Genomic DNA, 21,092 nt, shown 5'->3' on the forward strand with positions numbered 1-21,092 from the left:
TGTCTCCAAACTCATCCTATCCAATCATCCCACTACCTGTCCGCTTGATCCTATCCCCACCCACCTCCTTCAGGCCATTTCTTCTTCGGTTACTCCTGCACTCACTCACATTGTCAACACCTCTCTTCACACTGGGACCTTCCCCACAGCATTTAAGCAGGCTCGGGTAACCCCACTGCTTAAGAAACCCTCTCTAAACCCAGCACTTTTAGAAAACTACAGACCGGTATCCCTTCTTCCTTTCATTGCAAAGACACTTGAGCGAGTGGTGTTTAACCAGCTGTCTACGTTTCTTGAACAGAACAACCTCCTGGACATCAACCAATCCGGCTTCAAAAGCGGGCACTCAACTGAGACTGCCCTGCTCTCGGTTACGGAGGCACTCAGGCAGGCAAGAGCAGCTTCCAAATCCATAGTACTTATCTTACTGGATTTGTCTGCTGCTTTTGACACAGTTAACCACCAGATCCTCTTGTCAACTCTCATGAAGATGGGCATCTCAGGAACTGCTCTCCAGTGGTTCAAGTCTTACCTCTCAGGTAGGTCCTTTAGGGTGTCATGGAGAGGTGAAGTGTCTAAGTCACATTATCTAGCTACTGGAGTTCCCCAGGGCTCAGTGCTTGGACCACTTCTCTTCTCCATCTACATGTCATCACGGTGATCGGTCATTCAGAAACATGGCTTTTCCTATCACTGCTATGCCGACGACACTCAACTCTACTTCTCAAGGAACATCACCTTCAACTTAACCTTGCAAAGACAGAACTTCTTGTTGTCTCTGCCAACCCAGCACTTCACCACAATCTCTCCATTCAGCTATGTTCATCAACCATAACTCCGTCCAGGACAGCCAGGAACCTTGGAGTTGTGATTGATGATCAGCTAAAATTCACTGACCACATTACTGCAACAACCCGATCCTGTAGATTTGCATTATACAACATTAGGAAGATTAGACCCTTCCTATCAGAGCATGCCACACAACTCCTGGTCCAAGCTCTTGTTCTCTCCAGACTGGACTACTGTAATGCTCTTCTAGCGGGCTTTCCGGCATGCACTATCAAACCCTTGCAACTGATCCAGAATGCAGCGGCGAGGTTGGTCTTTAATGAGCCGAAGAGAGCGCACGTCACGCCTCTCTTCATCAGTCTGCACTGGCTACCAATAGCTGCTCGCATCAAATTCAAGGCACTGGTGCTCGCCTTCAAAGCAACCACTGGCTCTGCACCAATATACCTAAACTCGCTCGTTCAGACTTACACACCCTCCAGGAACTTACGTTCTGCTAGTGAACGACGCCTTGTAGTGCCATACCAGAGAGGCATGAAATCGCTGTCACAGAGCTTTTCCTGGGCTGTTCCCACCTGGTGGAATGACCTGCCTATCTCAATTCGTGCGGCCGAGTCTGTAGCCATTTTCAAAAAACACCTAAAGACACATCTCTTCCAGCAGCACCTGACCAATCAAGAATAGCACTTATCATTCTGTTCATTTTCTGTCTGTCTAATTTATTTATAAAAAATAAAAAAAATAAAAAATAAAAAACTGTCCTGTGTGTTCTGAGCTAGAGACTTGCTACAGCACTTGCATACTGTTGCCCTTGACTGTTCTAGTTGCTTCTTTTGCTCTCATTTGTAAGTCGCTTTGGATAAAAGCGTCTGCTAAATGACTAAATGTAAATGTAAATCTCTAGTTCAGTTCATTTGGTCGGAACCAAGGGCAAACAATTATACATTGTAGCATTTTTCAGCTTTTTTGGTTCCTTTTCACACCACACTGATTGCTTTGGTCCGAACCAAAATGCAGTCACATGACAACATCCACATCACTCATTGGCCATGGCGTATTTCCTAAACTGCGACTGCGCGGGCTGGTTGTCCCTGGCCATAATCTATTACATTGTTTGTATACACCACAATATGCAAACAATACATTTCTATAATGAAGCACGGATGCGGCTTGAAAACAGCGTTCTAATGCACTGCAAACGGCGAGCGCGCATCGCTCGTCACTTCAAGCGAAGATCGCGCTGTTCTTGTGAGTTTTCGAAAGTTGGGACCTAATATGGTCATCAGACTAAATTACTATGAGGCTCCGCACCTACTCACTGCTCCAAATTTGTCCGCGAGCTGCCATGCTAAAGTGCAAACTATCAACAAACACTTCCTCATCACATAATGCACAGCGCAGCTGACTACGGCAGCTGGTTTAGTCCAAAAATTATCAGTATTTTTTGCAGTTGGGTCTGTTCGAGGTCGGATCACGTTCTCACCACAAACGAACCGCTCCGGAGTTCGTTTGAAAGCGTACCGAGACCACCTCTTCAAGGAGGTCTCGGTACGCCTGTTTAGTCCGCTTTTGGTGCGCACCCGAGTGCGATCGCTGCTTTCACACCTGACCAAACGAACCGCAACAAAGGGGAAAACGAACTCTAATACGATTCAACAGAACTAAATGAGGCAGGTGTGAAAGCACCCAAAGACTTTTAGTAAACTTTACTTAATGTCCAATAATTTGTTGAACTTATTTAAAACGATTTAGTAATCTGTACTGTTTGCATGCTATGCCTTTGTTACTTAGAAAACCCAAGTAAACATTACTTGACTGGTTTGAGTACCATTGTGCCAAAGCAAAACAAAATAAAATAAAAACAGCTAATGGCAAATGGTTTTTGAGGCGGGGCAGTAGACTATAGTAGACCATTAGACTATAGTAAACTACAACTATTCACTCATTTCCTCCACTTCCTCTCACCATTATTGTGATTAGTTTTCCCTTTGGTTGGGTACTTCATATTATTGTAATTATCTTCCTATTGATCAAGCGATGTAACAAGATCACAGTTATCTGATTTCAAAGGAAGTAATATATATATATATATATATATATATATATATATATATATTTATTTATTAGGGCTGGGCAAATTAACGCGTTAACGCGGGCGATTAATTTTTTCAGCTTAACGCAATTAAAATATTTAACGCAAATGACGCAGCGTCCGTTTTTATATCCATTTTTGCTTAGCATTACATGATCATCACGCTCTTATTCATGTAAATGCTTCCAAGCGTGACAAGACACAAGCGAACGCGCTGTATGCCAAAGTCCTGTGAGTGTGTGTGTGTGTGTGTGTGTGTGTGTGTGTGTGTCAGTGTCCTGTCTGTGTGGATGCGTCTTGTGTCAGCTAATCAAGGGACACACACACACACACACACACACACACACACACACACACACACACTCGACGCATAGATAGACTCGCGTCAGTTTCCTGCTCACATCGAGTTCTCTTTTGCTCTTGAACAAACAATAACACAGAGGATTTTGAGTATTCTCATATTAGGAGTCTTAAATTAGTTAAATAACGTCTTAAATGAACTTAAAGAGTTGTGAGGAAATGCGCGGGACAGCGCGTGAGATCCGCGGCTGTTCTTAAAGTGACAGGAGCACTGATGATGCCTGTCATTAATGTTCATCAAAGAACAACGGGAACAGAGACAAGTGTAGCTTTAATGATGATTCATCTATATTTAATTTATTATTTATGCAGTTAAGAAAGATAACTATTACATTTCTGTATGTATAACAGGGAAGGCCATGGGTATATAACATTTATTATTTTGGGTTTATGTAAAGATTGTTTTAAGTTCACTTAAATTAAAAGTTGTTTTTTTAAAGCCTAATAAATGTTGAAATTGGGAGCTTTCAGTTATACTGTAATGTAACGTCATTAATGTTTCATAGACACTTTAGTATCAGTGATACTGGCCTTCATTCATAAAAATATGACAATACAACACATATTTAAAATATGCTGTCTTTAAATTGTTTATACATTAATTTGGAGAGTAACTGAAATTATTACAATATCAAAATATTAAAACCGTAAAATATTAAAAACTTGTGATTAATCGCGATTAATTACAGAAAAAAGTGCGATTAATTAGTTAATTTTTTTTACTCGATGCCCAGCACTAATATATATACTTGAACAACTTGATGCAATTAAGTTATGCTTACTTAATTGAATTGAGGCAACAAGTTTGCACAATTGAATTAAGTAAACTGAACAAATTTGTTTTTACGGTGCACTTGGGAACTTCCCTAAGAATTTCTTCTCTGGGGAATTCCCACCGCCATTTTGAAGTGCATCAACTTCGTCAAACGGGCAAGGGAAGTATATTTGGACTAGGGATGTCCCGATCAGGTTATTTTGCCTTTTTTGAGTCAGAGTCCGAGTCATTTGATTTTGAGTATCTACCGATACCGAGTCCCGATCCGATACTTCTATAATACATAAAAAAAGAATAAAGAAGAGCGAAAAAACAGATCCAGGATGTGTTAATTCACCTTATTTAACCAATAGCGTCTCTGCAACAAAGTTATGTCATGCCGCACGTGTTGCTGTTTTTGTGTGGAATCTAAAGGGTCTAACTCGTGCCACAGCATAACTATAGATGTGTTAAAAAATAATGAGAATATATATACATATATATCCGAGTCCTGATCGGGATTCCGATCGAGTCTGAAACCATGTGATCGGGCCCGATTTCCGATCACGTGATTGGATCTGGACATCCCTAATTTGGACAGACCCTTTCAATTTTTATTTAAAATCAATATGTACACTTCAGGCAGATCCAAAGACCAAAATGCAACATGCTTGTGACATCACAGCAGATCGCGCATAATTTACTCGCACCCCACAACTCTAGTGTATGATATTGGAGTTATTTTGACTTTTAACCACATAATACTTGTAGCTGCCTTAATCTGATGGGGTTTCTTTTACACAGGTAAGGTTAATTGTATTGTTATAATTTTTGTTTGAGTAATTTTGTATATTTTCTCACACAGCCAAACATACATACATGCCTATAGAATGGTGCGTAAAACAAATTCATAGGGAAAACCCGGTAAATAATAAATCAGCTCCGTAGCGGATCCACGTGATCAAGGGCTTAGTTCCATTTAAACCCATTACAAGGGTTCCACCAGTGGGCACTCGTGTAAGCAATGATGTACATCCGAGTGAACGAGTTATGTACAAGTTAGCAAGGGAAAAGCATTCAAAAATTGGACTAAAGCGCAGCATTAGAGTTAAAGGAGCAGAATTCGATTGGCTGAGATTGGTCTGGCCACCAATCCTCGCATCACTTCACAGTGTGTTGTTCATTGTTTCAGTTCACCCTCTGGCTCTAGCAATTAGATGTCAGTTGCGGAATAAGCACGTCATGTTTTGTTCAATAGCTCCAAACCGTTCTGAAAGGCGACAATACCTTTTCAGCCCTGTGCTCACACTTTAATAACAACAGATTGCTCCGATGATACTTTTTCACTCCACTGAGCAAATTATTTACTTCGTTCACACCATATGGGCTGTGAATTTAGGGCCCAGTCCCTGAGGTTTTGAGACTTTAGATGCTTGACAGCACAGCCATGTGAGAACCGTGTCTGCCATTGCCATCACACAGCTAAAGACAGCACAATGTGATCAGATGGTCCAGAACTCATCACTTCAGCCACGAGAGACGTGAAACATTAGTTGCAGAGCCATGAATTCACATAGCAGCTGATACCCAGCTAGACAGAAAGTGACTAGAGCTGATGTGCTGGTGTCAACTGTAAATCAATGCAGAAGAGCAACTCCCTTTTCAATAATGACTACCAATAAACCGGCTGACTGACACTTTCTCATTCGGTAGAGTCCAGTGCCTGTCTGGCTTCTATCAATCTCGAAGTTACCGCTTCGTCCTCCATCTGATCCCTTTCTCTGAAAACAGCCGGCCTTCCTGAGCTGGGGGCAATTACACAAAGTAATATCAGACCGGCTATAAAAGTGAGGCTTTCATGCACAGGTTTCTTTTTCATGAAGCGGCTTGTGACACTCTTCCTGCCAACTTCACAACTTTGTGTCACTCTGGCTTTCTCGGTGAACACAGAGGCCAGCTACCTGGGGTTTTAATTACTGTTTTTCAATTAGTGTGCGATTCCAACCACCTGCAGGTGTGTCCACGGATCCACGCTGCCATGGCATAATGGCTTTCCGTTAAAATAATTAGGACCTGGGGAGAGGGACATACCTGGGCAAGGAAACAACTGTTGAGGTGTGAGCCAAAGTATGCAGGTCCTCCATGGACTTTTTACTAATTGCACAACCTTAATAAATACATGTCAGATAAAAATTACCCATCACATTTGTAAGATTGAAAATAATCAAAAGATATTTGAAATAGAACAAAGACATTTGCTTTGCTGTTTTCAACACCCATCTTTCTTACCAGAAGGGCCATTTGGAACTCCTAATGCTGCGTTCACACCAAACGCGAATAGAGCGTCAAAATCGCGTCTACCGCGTCTAGTTTGACGCTTGAACATTTTGAATCCATTCGCGCGTCCACAGTTCAAGGCGCTCCAGGAGAAATATGTCATAAAACACCACTCTGCCTCTTTTCATTTTCATTAAAAATATATATTAAACATTAATAGCCACACAAATGTGGTCCAGGTAACTCCTACATTATCTTCACTGCATGTATATTTAAATATCCTTAAAAAATAAATGTTATGAAACTTCTCTTTGCCCTCAGTCAAAACGATTTGGCAGACAACAATTTATAGATTCATGACACCAAAGATTGCCCGTTAGATCCACACAAGACGAACCACTACAGGACATCAGAGCCAGTGGCAAACGGCAGAAGGACTAGCCTAGGAAAGGCTGTTCTCGCCGGGGTTAATGAGCGCTGAGCGCCTGGTGATCGCCTGGATCTCACAAATCCATCCAATTTTTTTTTAATAGGCACTCTCTTTATAAATAAACTACAGATTTGAGCTTTAAAAAACTACATTCTCACCTGAAGAAGTCTTAAAAAGCCAAAGTTCAGATTTTTCAACTCGGGCGTCAGACACGAATTTGCTTCAAACGCGTGAATGCACAAAAAGCACCACTCGCGCATAACGAACTGGACGAGCGAATGAGGCAGTATCGCATCCATCGCGCTGCAGGAACTCCAGGTGCGCGTCAACGCGTCTTTCCATTGACATAACATGGAAATCACTCGCGCCAGACGCTCTATTCGCATTCGGTGTGAACGCAGTATTACACATATATGGCAAGATGCATATAAACAGAGTGCTTTACTTACAGAGAGCTTTACTCTGTAAAGTCTACTCTAGCACATCCCAAAAACTTTCAATGAATTTAAGGTCTGGACTCAGACTCAGTCTGGACTTCCAATTCATGTGTGAAAATGTTTCTTCATGCTCCCTCCCAACCATTTTTTCACAGCCTTATGAATCTTAACATTTTCATATTCCATAGTCCATGGAATCTTCCTACATGGTTGTTTAAGAAATGAAAAGTTACACACTGCATCAATTACGGTTAGAAGAACTGTTGCCAAATATAATCACTTTCATCAATAATGATCCAATAATAGACTATTAAGCATTTGCCTATTTAAATCCAAACAGAGACCATTTTTGTCAACAACATTTATATGCATATATCAAGCAGCAACCTCCCTTAGTTTCTCTTGAAGCCAATACGGAAGTGACTTAAACTGCAATTCATCAACTGGCCACTAGAGACAGGCTCCAGAAGGGAGCAGAATCTCATTGAGCCCCATGTTAAAATGCCCAACTTAACAGCAGAAAAAAACATGTTTACAGTCTGGTACAAATTGTGTATTTTTGTCTATACGGTTAATTTTGCCCTTCATGACAACTGTGAGGGGGGTGAATTTTTTTATAACTTTTTTATAATTCGTTTACATTATGCCTTAAAGTTCTGCATAATTAAGGGCGTGGCCACCTTGAGTGACAGGTGGATTGTCATTCGTCTGTTATCGAATGCTTAGTCATCGCGTCACCTCAGCTCCGCCCACGTCCCGCCTCTTTGCCCATTTTCTGTTATCCGGGAGTGACAGCTGCCAAGATGGCAACGGCCAGCTCGACCCTACTTTACGCTTCAAAATTGCTATTCAGAATCCAATAGGTGACCTCACGGACACTACGTTCAGGATCAGTAAAGACTTCCATTTTTATTCCTTTCGTTTAGACAGGGAAAAGCATGGCAAGTTTACCCAAATGTATTTTTAAACCTAGACTATTCACTAAAAAGAGCCATTGAAAGAGAAATAGTTGGATACCTTACAGCTTGAAGGTTGTTTTTGAGCCAGTCATATATCACCAGAATGAGTTGGCCTGTGACAGAGCTCGGAGCACCTTGGATCTCGACCCAGCGATGGGCTTCCAGATTTCCTGGGCCGCTCATACACTACACATTCCAATAGGATGAGAAATGTTGTTTGCTTTAGGCCACAGTATATCACACTACGGCCTTGCCACTTGTTGACAACTGTGACCTTGTTAGAATCTATAAGAGAGACATCCACTTTCAAGTCGTAAAAACTGCAAAGCCTTAATACATTTTTCCCCACTAGTTCTACCCTTGAAGAGAGACGTGTATATAGAAAGATGAAACCAACTTCAAGCTATCATCATACAGGGATAAATTATTAGGTTTGTTTTCTTTTGTGTATTTAATGACGGCAATAGAATCATTCATCTGAAATTCAAAGATGTTCTTTACAAGTTTGGCGTTTCGAGGTATTTCGGTTTTGCTCTAAAAAGACATTAGGTATAATTATTCATCAGTGTGAAACAACCTTCTTAATAAATGAATTCACCAGAGTCTACTATGATTTCCTATTTCTGGGTGTTTAACACCAACAAAAAAAATGTGGCAAACCAAAAAGATACCTCATTCCTTTTTTAAGAAAGCAATTACCATGTTCAATTACCAATGCGCCATTAAATGAACTCTTGAGGAGCAGTTTAGATTATAAATCAAGGTAATTGGCAATTAGGATTTGCTTAATGGTATAGAACAAAAACAAAGTTACTTAGATTACCCTAATATTTTTCTCATTTCAGAATAAAAAAAACAGCATCCCTCTACCCCTGCCGTCTCGCTGACTTTGATTGTAGCATCTCATAAGATACGTACTCCAACCGTCTCGACAGCAAACAGCCTTTCTGCCACCGAGCATGTCATAAACAGGGCCTTATAAAAATTGTTTTCAGCATTACTGTCATGTAAGACACTCTCTCCCTTCAGCTCCCCGTGAGGCTGACGCCTCGGGCTCCTGCTCCACGCTGAGCCTCTCTGATCTCAAGACCTAGAGGCTATGACCTCATTAGCATACTCCCGTAAACAGACTACGCTTTCCGTAAACAACAGCCCGGCAAACAACGGATGATACGGGCAGAGGTCGTCCTCACCCACCGAACGGCGAGCCGCACCGATGTTTCGCTTGTAATGAATAGAGATTCGAATAAGGGGGCCGTGGTCGGTATGGGACCGGTTTTCTGTTTACAAATCCGCTAGGGTAAGTAATGATGCATTTGCCTCAGATGCATTGTTACAGCCTATTCTCTCCCGCCCGTGGCCGTTCCTCCACGTGGCGGGCCGTTCGAGCTGGTGTAGCCGAGGACTGCCGTTAATGGCCCCTCTCTTAAAAGGCTCTTAGCTGAGTCGCAGTCCTAAGCTTCTCCCTGGGCTCTCCATTTGTTCTACCTCTGCAGCCCAGTCATGGCAAATAAACAACCTGAAGCATGGAGAATGGCAGCTCCTCTCTCCTCTCCTCTCTAATTTAGATATCCCGGCTTCACAGCTGAGGGAGATTAAAGAGTGTGGCACATGGGAGACGGCCTACAGCCACAGCCATCTGGGTACACATCGCAGCCTCTCCACCCGGTTTCCTCCCGCCCTCCAATCAGAAAGAAAAGAGGACATGCTGCATGCACTGAAAAAGGGGTGTTTGGAAGAATGCATGCAGAATTTAAAGACAACCTGTAATGAGGCAATAAGACAAGGAGTGCATTATCACAGTTAAGGAGGGTTGGAAGACACTATGGATATACAGCAGGAGAACTTGACATAGGCAACATTGGGAAAACGTGCCTATACCTACATTTTTTGTACTTACTAAACACATACAATTGGCAGCAGTTTTCAGGTGAAATTAACACTTAGAGGCAGTGAAACACCAACAACTTTCGTTCCTTTTCACACAACTTATTAGCCTGATGTTGTCATGCAGATTCTAGTCAGAATGAGTCTGATACTGCTCCATTGGGCTGTGATTATAAGGCGTTTCAACCAAACCAGGAAAGAAAATGCCTCTGCACTCAATTGGATAGACCTACGACCAATCAGAGCAACGGAGTAAGTGACATATGTTGAGCGACGCATAGTTGTCAACAAAACTCAACTGCACGCACGCTGGAAGAAGTAGAAGAAGAAGATGAGTAAATGTAAAAAGATGAGTGTTGTAAAAAGAATTTAAGGATACACATAGTACTTACCAACATGATCATTTTTTAGAGAAATAGTAAAGGTAAATGCATATACGAACAAGTTATTCATAGTAAATGAATTCAACCCAAGCGCTCTTTGGTGACGTGCATGATTATGTCACTGTTTATCATCTGTCCATCATCGTATAAATCCCGCCCTGACAATTTGATTGGTCCGAGCAGCTCTGGTTCAAGCATAGTTGCTCCACAACGGATCAAGTCCAGACCGAACTTCCCGACCTCAAATGTTGTGGGCGGGGCTAAGTTCGACTGGCATCCAGGCTAACAACTTATGATTTCAAAGGCAGATCAACGCATAATAAAGATTACTTTTCCTTATACAAAACTATGTTATGACTTCTTTTACCACTACTAACACAAACATGTTCGGTCTTTCTGGAACAGTGTTGCACTTGCGATGCAGAACGCTCAGGTATGAGCAGTGGTGGAAAGAAAAGGCATACTCAAGTAAAAGTACTGTTACTTGTCAAAAATGTAGTGCTAGTAGAGTAAAAGTACCTGTCCTAAATACTACTTAAAGTAGCCCTTTTAAAAGTACTCAAGAGTGAGTATTATGCTATTAAATGTTATTCCACCTTATACCCTGCAAATTAAAACTTACTCTTTTATGGATGATTCTCAGAAAGGACAAAAAAAACATGAACAGTTTTTCAATATTTCTCGAAGTTTTATTTTTGACTGCTAGCACTAAAAATAAAGCCATGTAATATTTGAGAAAGCAACCAATAATCTGGTAACATTTATGACAACCATTCTGTAGAGGTTTTCTTGCGGTTAATTCAAAAAGGTTGCAAAGCGTTGTGCATTAACATTTTTATGTTAAAAAAAAGCAGAGTCCTTTCTTTTCAAGACGCATTTTAATGTCAATGGATGTTTTCTCTGTGAAAAGACTACACTTCAGAAATCAGAATCGAGTAACTCACAATCTTCACCACTTATTATTTTTGCTTGCAATTAAAAAAATAAACCTGATTTAAATATAAATCTGATGTTTTATTATAGTTATTTGCTATATACATAGACTCAAATTTTAAATCGCCATGTGAGAACACATTACATTAAAATATGCACTTCCATAAGCTGACAGAAAGCAGGTTAATATGTTTACATGTTGAGCGAAATCAATGTAATGGACAAATCTAGCAGTGACGATCGGTTAATGCCTAATGCACTTTGAAGCCTGGCAAACAACCAAGCAAAATGAAGTGTTTCCAGCAGATGGCACCGCAAGCTCGTGCAGCGCTAACAGAATACGTACCATTTTTGCGTGTTTTAGAAAATGTAATATTCTGCAGTCAATTTTTAGTAATTTTTAAGGCAATTTCACGATTTCAGTCATCATACAGTAACCAGCAACAACCCCCTTTCATAAAGCGCGTGTGCCTCTCACTCTAGGCTGGTCGCTATCATGGTTGATTTGACGGGAGTCACAGAACTGATTATTCGTCTTAGCCAATCACGTTGACTGGAAAAAAATAAACAATGTAGCGACGGCAGGTTTAGGCAAAATAGCGCAGTAAAAGTACCGATACAGCACTTAACCCTCTGGGGTTCTTCTGGTCAAAAATGACCCGAAGCGTTTACATTTTTTTTTTTTTTAATCATAGCTTCATCGGAATGGTCCGAAACTTGGTGACTTTTGAAAACTCTAAGTGGTCGTAAATAAAATTGTCACACTCAGGACCTTCAGGTCAAAAATGACCCCCATAGGAAATTAATGGGAAATTGGCAAAAATATGAAAATACAGTTTTTTTGTGCATACAATCTACAAATCAGCCAGGATGCAGAAAAAAAGGACTCAACATTGAAGGGGTGAATCTCTAAAACATCAAGAGTGCAAAACAGACAAAATAACTCACACACACAAAAACACAATTAGCTTTTGAAATGGCACACGTTCATTTGTGTGTGCGTGTGTTTTTGTGTGTATAAGTGTGTGTGTTTGTGTGTGTGTGTGTGTGTGTGTGTGTGTGTGTGTGTGTGTGTGTGTGTGTGTGTGTGTGTGAGTTTTTTTGTCTGTTTTGCACTCTTGATGTTTTAGAGATTCACCCCTTCACTGCTGAGTCCTTTTTTTTTTTCCATTTGTAGATTGTATGCACAAAAAAACTCTGTATTTTTGCCAATTTCCCATTCATTTCCATTTTTGCAGTAAAATATCCAAAAACCACTAGGCCAGTGGTCGGGAACCTATGGCTCGCGAGCCACACCTGGCTCTTTGACAAAAATAATGTGGCTCAGGTCTCTCACCCTTTACCAACAAATGATCGATAAAAGAAATTAGACACATCAACAGAGATCCGCTCTCTGCAGAAAAAAGCAGCCAATTACAATTCCCTTGTTGTACAGCCAACCGAAGTTAATGAAACGTATGATAATAACTAATATTCAAGTTGTACCGGCCGTGCGCGTTCAGTGCTGTTCACGAGTCGCGACAGCAATCAATACCCTCTTACGTTTCTGTGGTAACAGAACACCCATTTTTAGAACAGCAGCGAAAATGTAAAAGTAGGCTATACAAACTTGAATATATCCTTTTATTGAAACTGGTGGTCTGCTGTGGAAAAAGACATTTCGAAACATTTCACACGTGGGTACTTTCGCTTTTGCCGCAGAGACCCTTGTGATAAATAAATGTGTATTTATGATAATCCACGCAGATTTCAGTTGACGAAAATGAACGATAAAAGCGTGATAAGTCGCGAAAGACAACTGAATTACTGACAGGATGCTGTGCACGCGCTCCGAGCGCAACACAGACAAGCACAGCTTTGTCCTCGGCTGCACAAAAAAATTAATAGGCTACAGAAACATATCAAAATGCCAAGTCGAGTATTCACGTAAACACAGTAGATGTTCACACACACAAAGAGGATTTATAACTTCACCTCACAAAGCCATGCACAATTAATTCCATATTGCAACTATTTATTGTTCGCTGCATATATGTTTGTTTTTAGTTATGGACCTAATAATTACTATTGTTGAAATTTTATTGGGAAAAAAATATAATGATTTAATATTATTTTTTACTGTGGCTCTTTTGGAAAAATGCATTAACCAAAAATGGAAAAATGGCTCTTTGGTCAAAAAAGGTTCCCGACCCCTGCACTAGGACAATGTTATATATTTTGTTCAGTTGAGTAGGCCTACTTACAATAATCACACATGTTTCCAACTATTTGTAAATCATGAGAAAATTGCTATTTTAAGTTAACCAAGGAACCGGAACGTGTGAAGGAGTCGCCTGTCGATTGTGTCAGATCTGCGTTACCCTTGTTTCCTCGTTTTAATCTGCAGAAATGCTTTACTCTCACTGCAGTTTGTCATAGCAGCCGCCTAGAAAATGCACAGAGTAACGTCATAACATCATTTAACACACTCAGATGTGTCTAATATGATAAACAGAGCTGTGTTACCTCATAGATGGCCCCAGCGACTGTGGCAAAATAGAGGTCCCATTGGTGACTGTGTCATAATAAAAGTCCCGCTGCTCACGAGGCGTTTGTTGCCTTCATCTTATTAACAATCACTCCAGCGGCCTTGCTCAGCTCCACAACACTCGGTCCTGCTCTGCTTCAAACTACAGTAACGTTAATAATCACATCCTTGAACATGATTTCTGAGTCCTATCCCGATTCTTTTCCACTGGCTGTGAGGTGAAGACCACACTTCCAAGATTCAATGCTCAAACGTGGCGTCGTCAAACTACGCCTTTGTTTTGAATAGGTGACCTCTAGTGGACGGAAAAGTTACATAGTGCACCTTTAATAAAGTACAATTCCTGAGAAAAACTACTCAATTACAGTAACGAGAGTATTTGTAATTCGTTACTTTACACTGGGTATGAGTCCCGTGAGACACAATAAAAGAGCTCAAAGACTTGTAGAAGCAAGCCGAAATTACATTGTTGCTTCAGCAAATGCATTTAACCTGTGTTTGCTTTTGTTAACACAATCGGTTAGGTTTAGGGTCAGGTATAGGTACGTTTTCAATGTTCAAACCCGATATAGCTTTTTAAACCTTTTAGTGCCACTCATCGGACAACATGTATGTAAAACAACCAGCGCGATAAAACATTGCAAGATTCACGTTGATCGGTTTCAGATAAAACTGAACATGCTTTAAGCACCACTCACTGGACATTTCAGTTATTGCATGTGTTGCAAAACGTACAAGAAGCCAAATTCGTCTGATCATTTAGACACGTAATAGCACACCTCAACAATCTGAATGGTTTGAAGTGTCAATTGCAAACACTGCAGGATGAGTCACATGGCAAAGCTTAATACGTATATCGAACAAAGGGTTGGCAAAATTGCCATAATTATAAGATTCTCATTAAAAGCACTGGCCTCCTCGAACCTGTTATTACAACTCTTTATTTTCTAAATTGTACCACCTGATTGCTGTAACACCATATGGAAACGCTCAGAATGGTAGTGGCTTCGGCAGTAAAATGTCAGTTATTTGGTAATATTTTTGTTTAATAATTGTCTTATGCAAGAATCTGAATATAAATACATATTCATGAATATAAAGACTTAATAATAAGGCATTTACACCGATCAGGCATAACATTATGACCTAATATTGTGTTGGTCCCCTTTTTGCTGCCAAAGCCCTAACCCATCGAGGCATGGACTCCACTAGACCCCTGAAGGTATGCTGTGGTGTCTGGCACCAAGATGTTAGCAGCAGATCCTTTAAGTCCTGTAAGTTGCGTGGTGGGGCCTCCATGGATCGGACTTGTTTGTTCAGCACATCCCACAGATGCTCGATTGGATTGAGATCTGGGGAATTTGGAGGCCAAGTCAACACCTCAAACTCATGCTCCTCAAACCATTCCTGAACCATATTTGCTTTGTGGCAGGGCGCATTATCCTGCTGAAAGAGGACACAGCCACCAGGGAATACCGTTTCCATGAAAGTCAAGTCAAGTGAACTTTATTTATATAGCAGCTTCGCAGTGTTAAACAGGAAAATGATGCAACAGAATTTGATTCGCCGTACAGCCGCTCCAGAGAAAGCGGTGATGTCATCTAGCTCATTTCAATTATCATACAGTGACAAAGTGGGCAGATCAGTAATTTAGTTTTATATGGTTAATTTAGTTTACTAATCAGATTTATTTGATATTGTTTATTTTTTTATGCATTTGATATTATGTATTATATATTTAGTTTAAAATTTAGTGTCCCCAACTGAGCACGCCAAAGGGTGTACATGGTCTGCAACAATGCTTAGGTGGTACATGTCAAAGTAACATCCACATGGCTGGCAGGACCCAAGGTTTCCCAGCAGAACCTTGCCCAAAGCATCACACTGCCTCCACCAGGCACCCTCACTGGTCTGTGGCTATGCAGCCCCATACCCAACAATCTGCGATGCACTGTTTGATTGGACCACACAGGCCAGCCTTCACTCACCACGTGCATCAATGAGCCTTGGCCGCCCATGACCTTGTCGTCGGTTTACCACTGTTCCTTCCTTGGATCACTTTTAATAGATACAGACCACTGCAGACCAGGAACACCCCACAAGAGCTGCAGTTTTGGAGATGCTTTGACCCAGCCGTCTAGCCATCACAATTTAGCTCTTGTCAAACTCGCTCAAATCCTTAGGATTGCCCATTTTTCCTGCTTCTAAGACATCAACTTTGGGGACAAAATGTTAATTTGCTGCCTAATATATCCCAGCCACTAACAGATGCCGTGATGAAGAGATAATCAGTGTTATTTACTTCATAATGTTAAGCCTGATCGGTGTACTTAGTATTGTAGTTTTGTCTATTCATTACTCGCATTACATTTATTTTGGTGTTAACGGTGTTGTCATAACTAATGTGTAACTCTGAGTCAGAAGACGTGAACAGCTCTTAGTAGAAATGTCCCCATTTAGTATCCATGGTAATTACGGCACAGCCGTGCAACTTATAACATGGCAGGACGGTCCAATCAATTTTAAGAGCTAGAGCCATGTGACCGGACTGCATGAAATGTTGAAAGCTTTTTCTTCATCATTAAATAATCCTGTCTTGACTGCATTAGCAGAATCTTTTTTTTTTTTTTTTTTTTGCAGTAGAAATCAGTAACTGAATTTAGTGCAAACTGAAAGTTTTCCAACCGGCTAATTCTTGACCAGTCAATAGCCAAACGCCTAGATGAGATTGGATAAATCCTACCCTGCCAGTGGGTAGAAAAAAAAAATCTGTGAGTTAAAACAAGTGACATCGTCAAACAAGGGCATTTTCTAGTATAGCCAAGTGTGGAACTAGACAAAACACAAACCAGCCAGAACAGCAGAGCTGGTCTCCACTAGGGGTCAGCCAAACCACTGGCCATGCAAATTGGCTACTTTAATGGCAATAATGAAAGTGGAAAGAAGGCGGAGGAGAGCTGGCCTGGTTTCATTGTGCTGGCAGAGCAGCAGTGACATGCTGCTATTTAGAGAGCTGAAAAGAAGCCTACAGCACTGAACTGAGGCGTGACAACTCTGGAAGTACCAGCAGTCCTCAAATGGGTCAGGATGGACTGAATATTAACTAGGCCCTCTTGCAGCAGCATTATGCTGAAAATTGAACATGCAGCTCTGGCCCTGCCTACGCTTTCTGTAACACACACACACTTTATGAAAAGGCAGGAAGAGCACTGATTGCATTAAGATTATACGAATATCCTGTAAGAAAGAGGGAGTTTTTTATCCATAGTGCAACACTAAGGAACAATATATATATACACACACATCATGAACCCGACTGTGTTCAACCCTCAGTCCACATTCAGATATAATGTCAGCATTTAATCTATCTATCTATCTATCTATCTATCTATCTATCTATCTATCTATCTATCTATCTATCTATCTATCTATCTATCTATCTATCTATCTATCTATCTATCTATCTATCTATCTATCTATCTATCTATCTATCTATCTATCTATCTATATATCTATCTATATATCTATCTATAAATAGTCATTAATCTGGCATTGAGGATTGAATAAAGTCAATTTTGCTGATGGCTTTGTTTTGACAATTTTTAGAGCAATAACCCTCTCTTGACACCGAGCGAATTGAATAAAACATTTTTAAAAAGCATCAAATCCCAGGCAAACTTACATTGGCACCATCCAATGCTGCCACCTAGTGGTTCACATTAATCCGCAGCTGCCTTGTGGAAACATCACACTTGAAACTTGTGAACAATGACGGGACAGTTTTTAAAAGTATCCCAGTCCTAAAACACCACACCGTCTCATCTGTCATGTTTAATTACCTAATGACTTCCAAACAAGCGAGTAATGGAATCAAAGCCTCCATTACAACAATAAATGACTCAAATGCCAACGAGACAGACCTGAGACCTGAGAACCACTGCCATTTTGGCGCCAGCAGCTGCCGTATAATTGCTCCCGTTTCCAAGAACTAGCAGCTACGGCGTTAACATTTTACAGTAACACTGAAATTGCTATTGGCATCCTGGGCCTAATAAATCCAATAAAAAGGCTTTTGTGAGAGGAAATCAGGAGAGGCTGTTGTGACAGTGCTCGTTATATGTGTGAACTCTGCGAAAGTTTCCCCGCAAATTCCAGAACGTTGACCTTTTCTCTTCTTCCTCTCATTCCACCATTTTTCAGCTGACTTCGCTCTGACACATCGTTAACCATTCAGGCAGTCCTATTAGCGCAGAAAAGGGACAAAAACGTATGCGTTTCTTCACGTAATATATCCTGAGCCTACCGACAATCCTGTCTCCCCAGTGCTCATTGTAGTCTTTACCACTATTGATTTTTATCATAGATAAGGCAGCTAAATCTCCCCGAGAGCTCTAAATCCTTCCTCTCTGCACCCAGAAGCATTAGCTTCCTCCTCATGCAACAGAAAATGTTCTTTTCTCTCTGGTTTTGGGGGACCTCTGCTCCATCCTCTCTCAGGAGAAAAGCCTCAGTCACGGTGTATAGAGCAACAGATACAGGGAACAATACAGAATGAGGATGACTGATAGCAGCTAGTGCAGGCTTTGCATTTAAGACATAGATGGGAAAACTTGTGTTATCAAGTACGTGGATATATACATACACACATATAACTGTAATAGCATTGTAATAATCTATTGTAATATTGATCATTGCAACTGTAATGAAAAATATGCCAGAAAAAAGTGGTGCCATGTGGTGGTTTGACAACATAATGTATAAACTGCTTGGTCACACTGCTTGTGTAGAGGAAATCAACAACCATATGGGATTGAAGATCAAAGGCATTCCCTGTTCCGCTTGTCATACACTTACAAAAGCTTCAATAACATGAACAAGTTAAAATTTAAACATGGCTAGAGGAGACACATGGGTTTGTTCATATTCGTTTCAGGCAATGTTCTGCATCATGCAATACATGTGGCTCTTCAATGGGAACTTCTATTAAATATTAATAGCTGAGCAACAGATGTATTTAGATGTGCTTTGATCACCAACCTTTTTTGCCTCAGATATTATTCTTCAATGCATGTTCCCTGCGTAAATGCAAACTGCAGCTAACCCAAGAGCCTCGATAGATAATTTAGCGTGACTCTGAGGAACAGACACAGGCACAGATAATGTGACAGAGTGACTGACAGAAGCAGATTACGTAAAATGACTTATGATCAACAGTGAGGCTGAAAGTATGATAAACATCTGTATTTCAGGACCGCAGATTGGATGTCAGGTTACACAATCCATGACAACTAAAGATCAAAGCAAACAGAAATTTCTGCTGCATACAGCATTATGTGTCATTATACAAAATATAATCAAGCTAAGATTAAAAGCCAAATTTCGGTCCATTATTTCAACACGGGTCATCCATATGGTCCCACATTTACCGGAGCAAAATTCAAAATTTTCCACATTAGCAGAAGCTATGAGCTGTTTGATTTCACCAGATATCTAAATATGAAAATGTATGTAACCAGATATGTGACAAACCGTCTTCCCACCTTGGATATTTAAATTGAATTTAAAGAGATCACATACAAAGATATTTATATTTTGTGATTATTTACCTAGGTCCTTCCAAATATATATGTGTAAAAATATATTTCAGAGAATAACAACCTCATTTTTGGGCCATTCCTTTCACAAAGCTATCATATGACTTTTTAATACATCACATAATTCACACTGACTATTTTTATGTTCTTTTTTGGAGCTTGACAGATTGTTGCGGAGAAAAGTGTCAAGATTCGTCAAAAATCTGTGTTCCACAGAATACAGGTTTGGTATGACAGGAGGATGAGTAAATAATGACAAAATGTCCATTTTTGAGTGAACTATTCCATTAATGCCATGAATTGTTCAGCCATCAATACCCCGTCCAGCTGTCTTTAATTCAGTCCGGCACGTAGTTTTCTAGAATTCCGACTGTTTATTTTTTTTCATTCAGTTCGTTGTTTGTGATGGATGTTGTTGGGTACGTCTTCAGATTCAGAAACTAAAAAGGTCACAGCAATTTGCAGCAGCGCAAAAATCATATGTACAAACAAACGAACAGAACACTTCTTTCTGAGTCAGCTGTTCGCCAAAGACGTCATTCACCTATTATTTGTGTCCATGGAGACAGAGCTTAGAAGAACGTCTCTCTGCAGAGAGGACACGTGGATTTGTTGCTAGACGTGAACCATTTATACTGTGGAATGAAAGAAAATGGAAACAACTGGTCAGTGAGGAACGAGAAGCGCTCGAAAACATTCAAGGCTGCACATTTTGCTGATTCTGAAATATCCGCAGAAATGGAGTAATAAATGGAGACAGATTGAGAACTTCGCTGCGGAGGGGAAATGATTAAATTTCAAGTGCACTGGTGACCTTCTATAGAGTTTAAACCTCTGGTATGAAAGGGATGCAGTCACACTACCAATAAGAACATTTAGTAACAAAAATTGAGCCCTTTTACTTTCTGAATACAGTTGAATATCCTGTTTGACGCTGAAATACATCAGATTACAGAAGTAAAATGTGTTTCATGTTCATGTTCAGGGTTTCTGCAGATTTCACCAAGTCAAATTTAAGACTTTTTAAGACATTTTAAAAACCAGTATGAATCAAATTTAAGACCTATTTAAAGGAAAAACGCAGTCACGAAATTACTTGCAAAGTAAATTAATTTATTCAAATTGAACATAAACTTGTATCGATAAACTTGCACTTCCCCATAGCTCAATACCACCAGGATTTCGCTGTTTTTTTGTGATTTTTTAGATAAAAATGACAGAAATTTGCATAATTAGGAGACCACATTTACTATATTATGTATTATATTAGATGCACAATAGTCACACATGACAATAGAACAAACCAAATGCATAAATCTTGTTTTTTTTGGTTTCTTGCCATTATTGTGTGGTGAAATTACAAATTATGTAAGACCAGCAAAAAATGCATTGTTGATTTTTCATTGTATTTAGTAATCGCGGAAAAATCGAAAAACTTGAGGACTATTAGCTGAAGAATAAAATCCATTTTATGTGTCTGTGGTACAATCCGAGAGAGACTCGCGCCAATAACACGAAAGCTGATTAGCTGCAATATAAGTTACATATTGGTCTCATTTGTAGTCGTAATACAGCAAATTATATTTGGACTAGCGAAAGAAAGAACTACAACACCATGGAATTAAAAAACAAAACATTCTAAAGCGATGCGCGAGCATTTCTACAAGCAT

At 40.2% G+C, this 21,092-nt stretch overlaps 1 protein-coding gene across 1 annotated transcript in view; it reads right to left on the reverse strand.

The window, feature by feature from the left end:
* Positions 1-16,470: 16,470 nt before the first annotated feature.
* ltn1 (listerin E3 ubiquitin protein ligase 1) overlaps positions 16,471-21,092 on the reverse strand; it is a 31,548-nt gene continuing 26,926 nt past the window's right edge. Inside the window, exon 30 of the mRNA XM_079803756.1 lies at positions 16,471-20,057. Coding sequence (XP_079659882.1) covers positions 19,995-20,057 — 63 coding nt within the window. The 3' untranslated portion in view covers positions 16,471-19,994. The remainder of the gene's footprint in view (positions 20,058-21,092) is intronic.

Source organism: Gobio gobio (genome assembly GCF_949357685.1).
Source record: "Gobio gobio genome assembly, chromosome: 22".
Lineage (NCBI taxonomy): Eukaryota > Metazoa > Chordata > Actinopteri > Cypriniformes > Gobionidae > Gobio > Gobio gobio.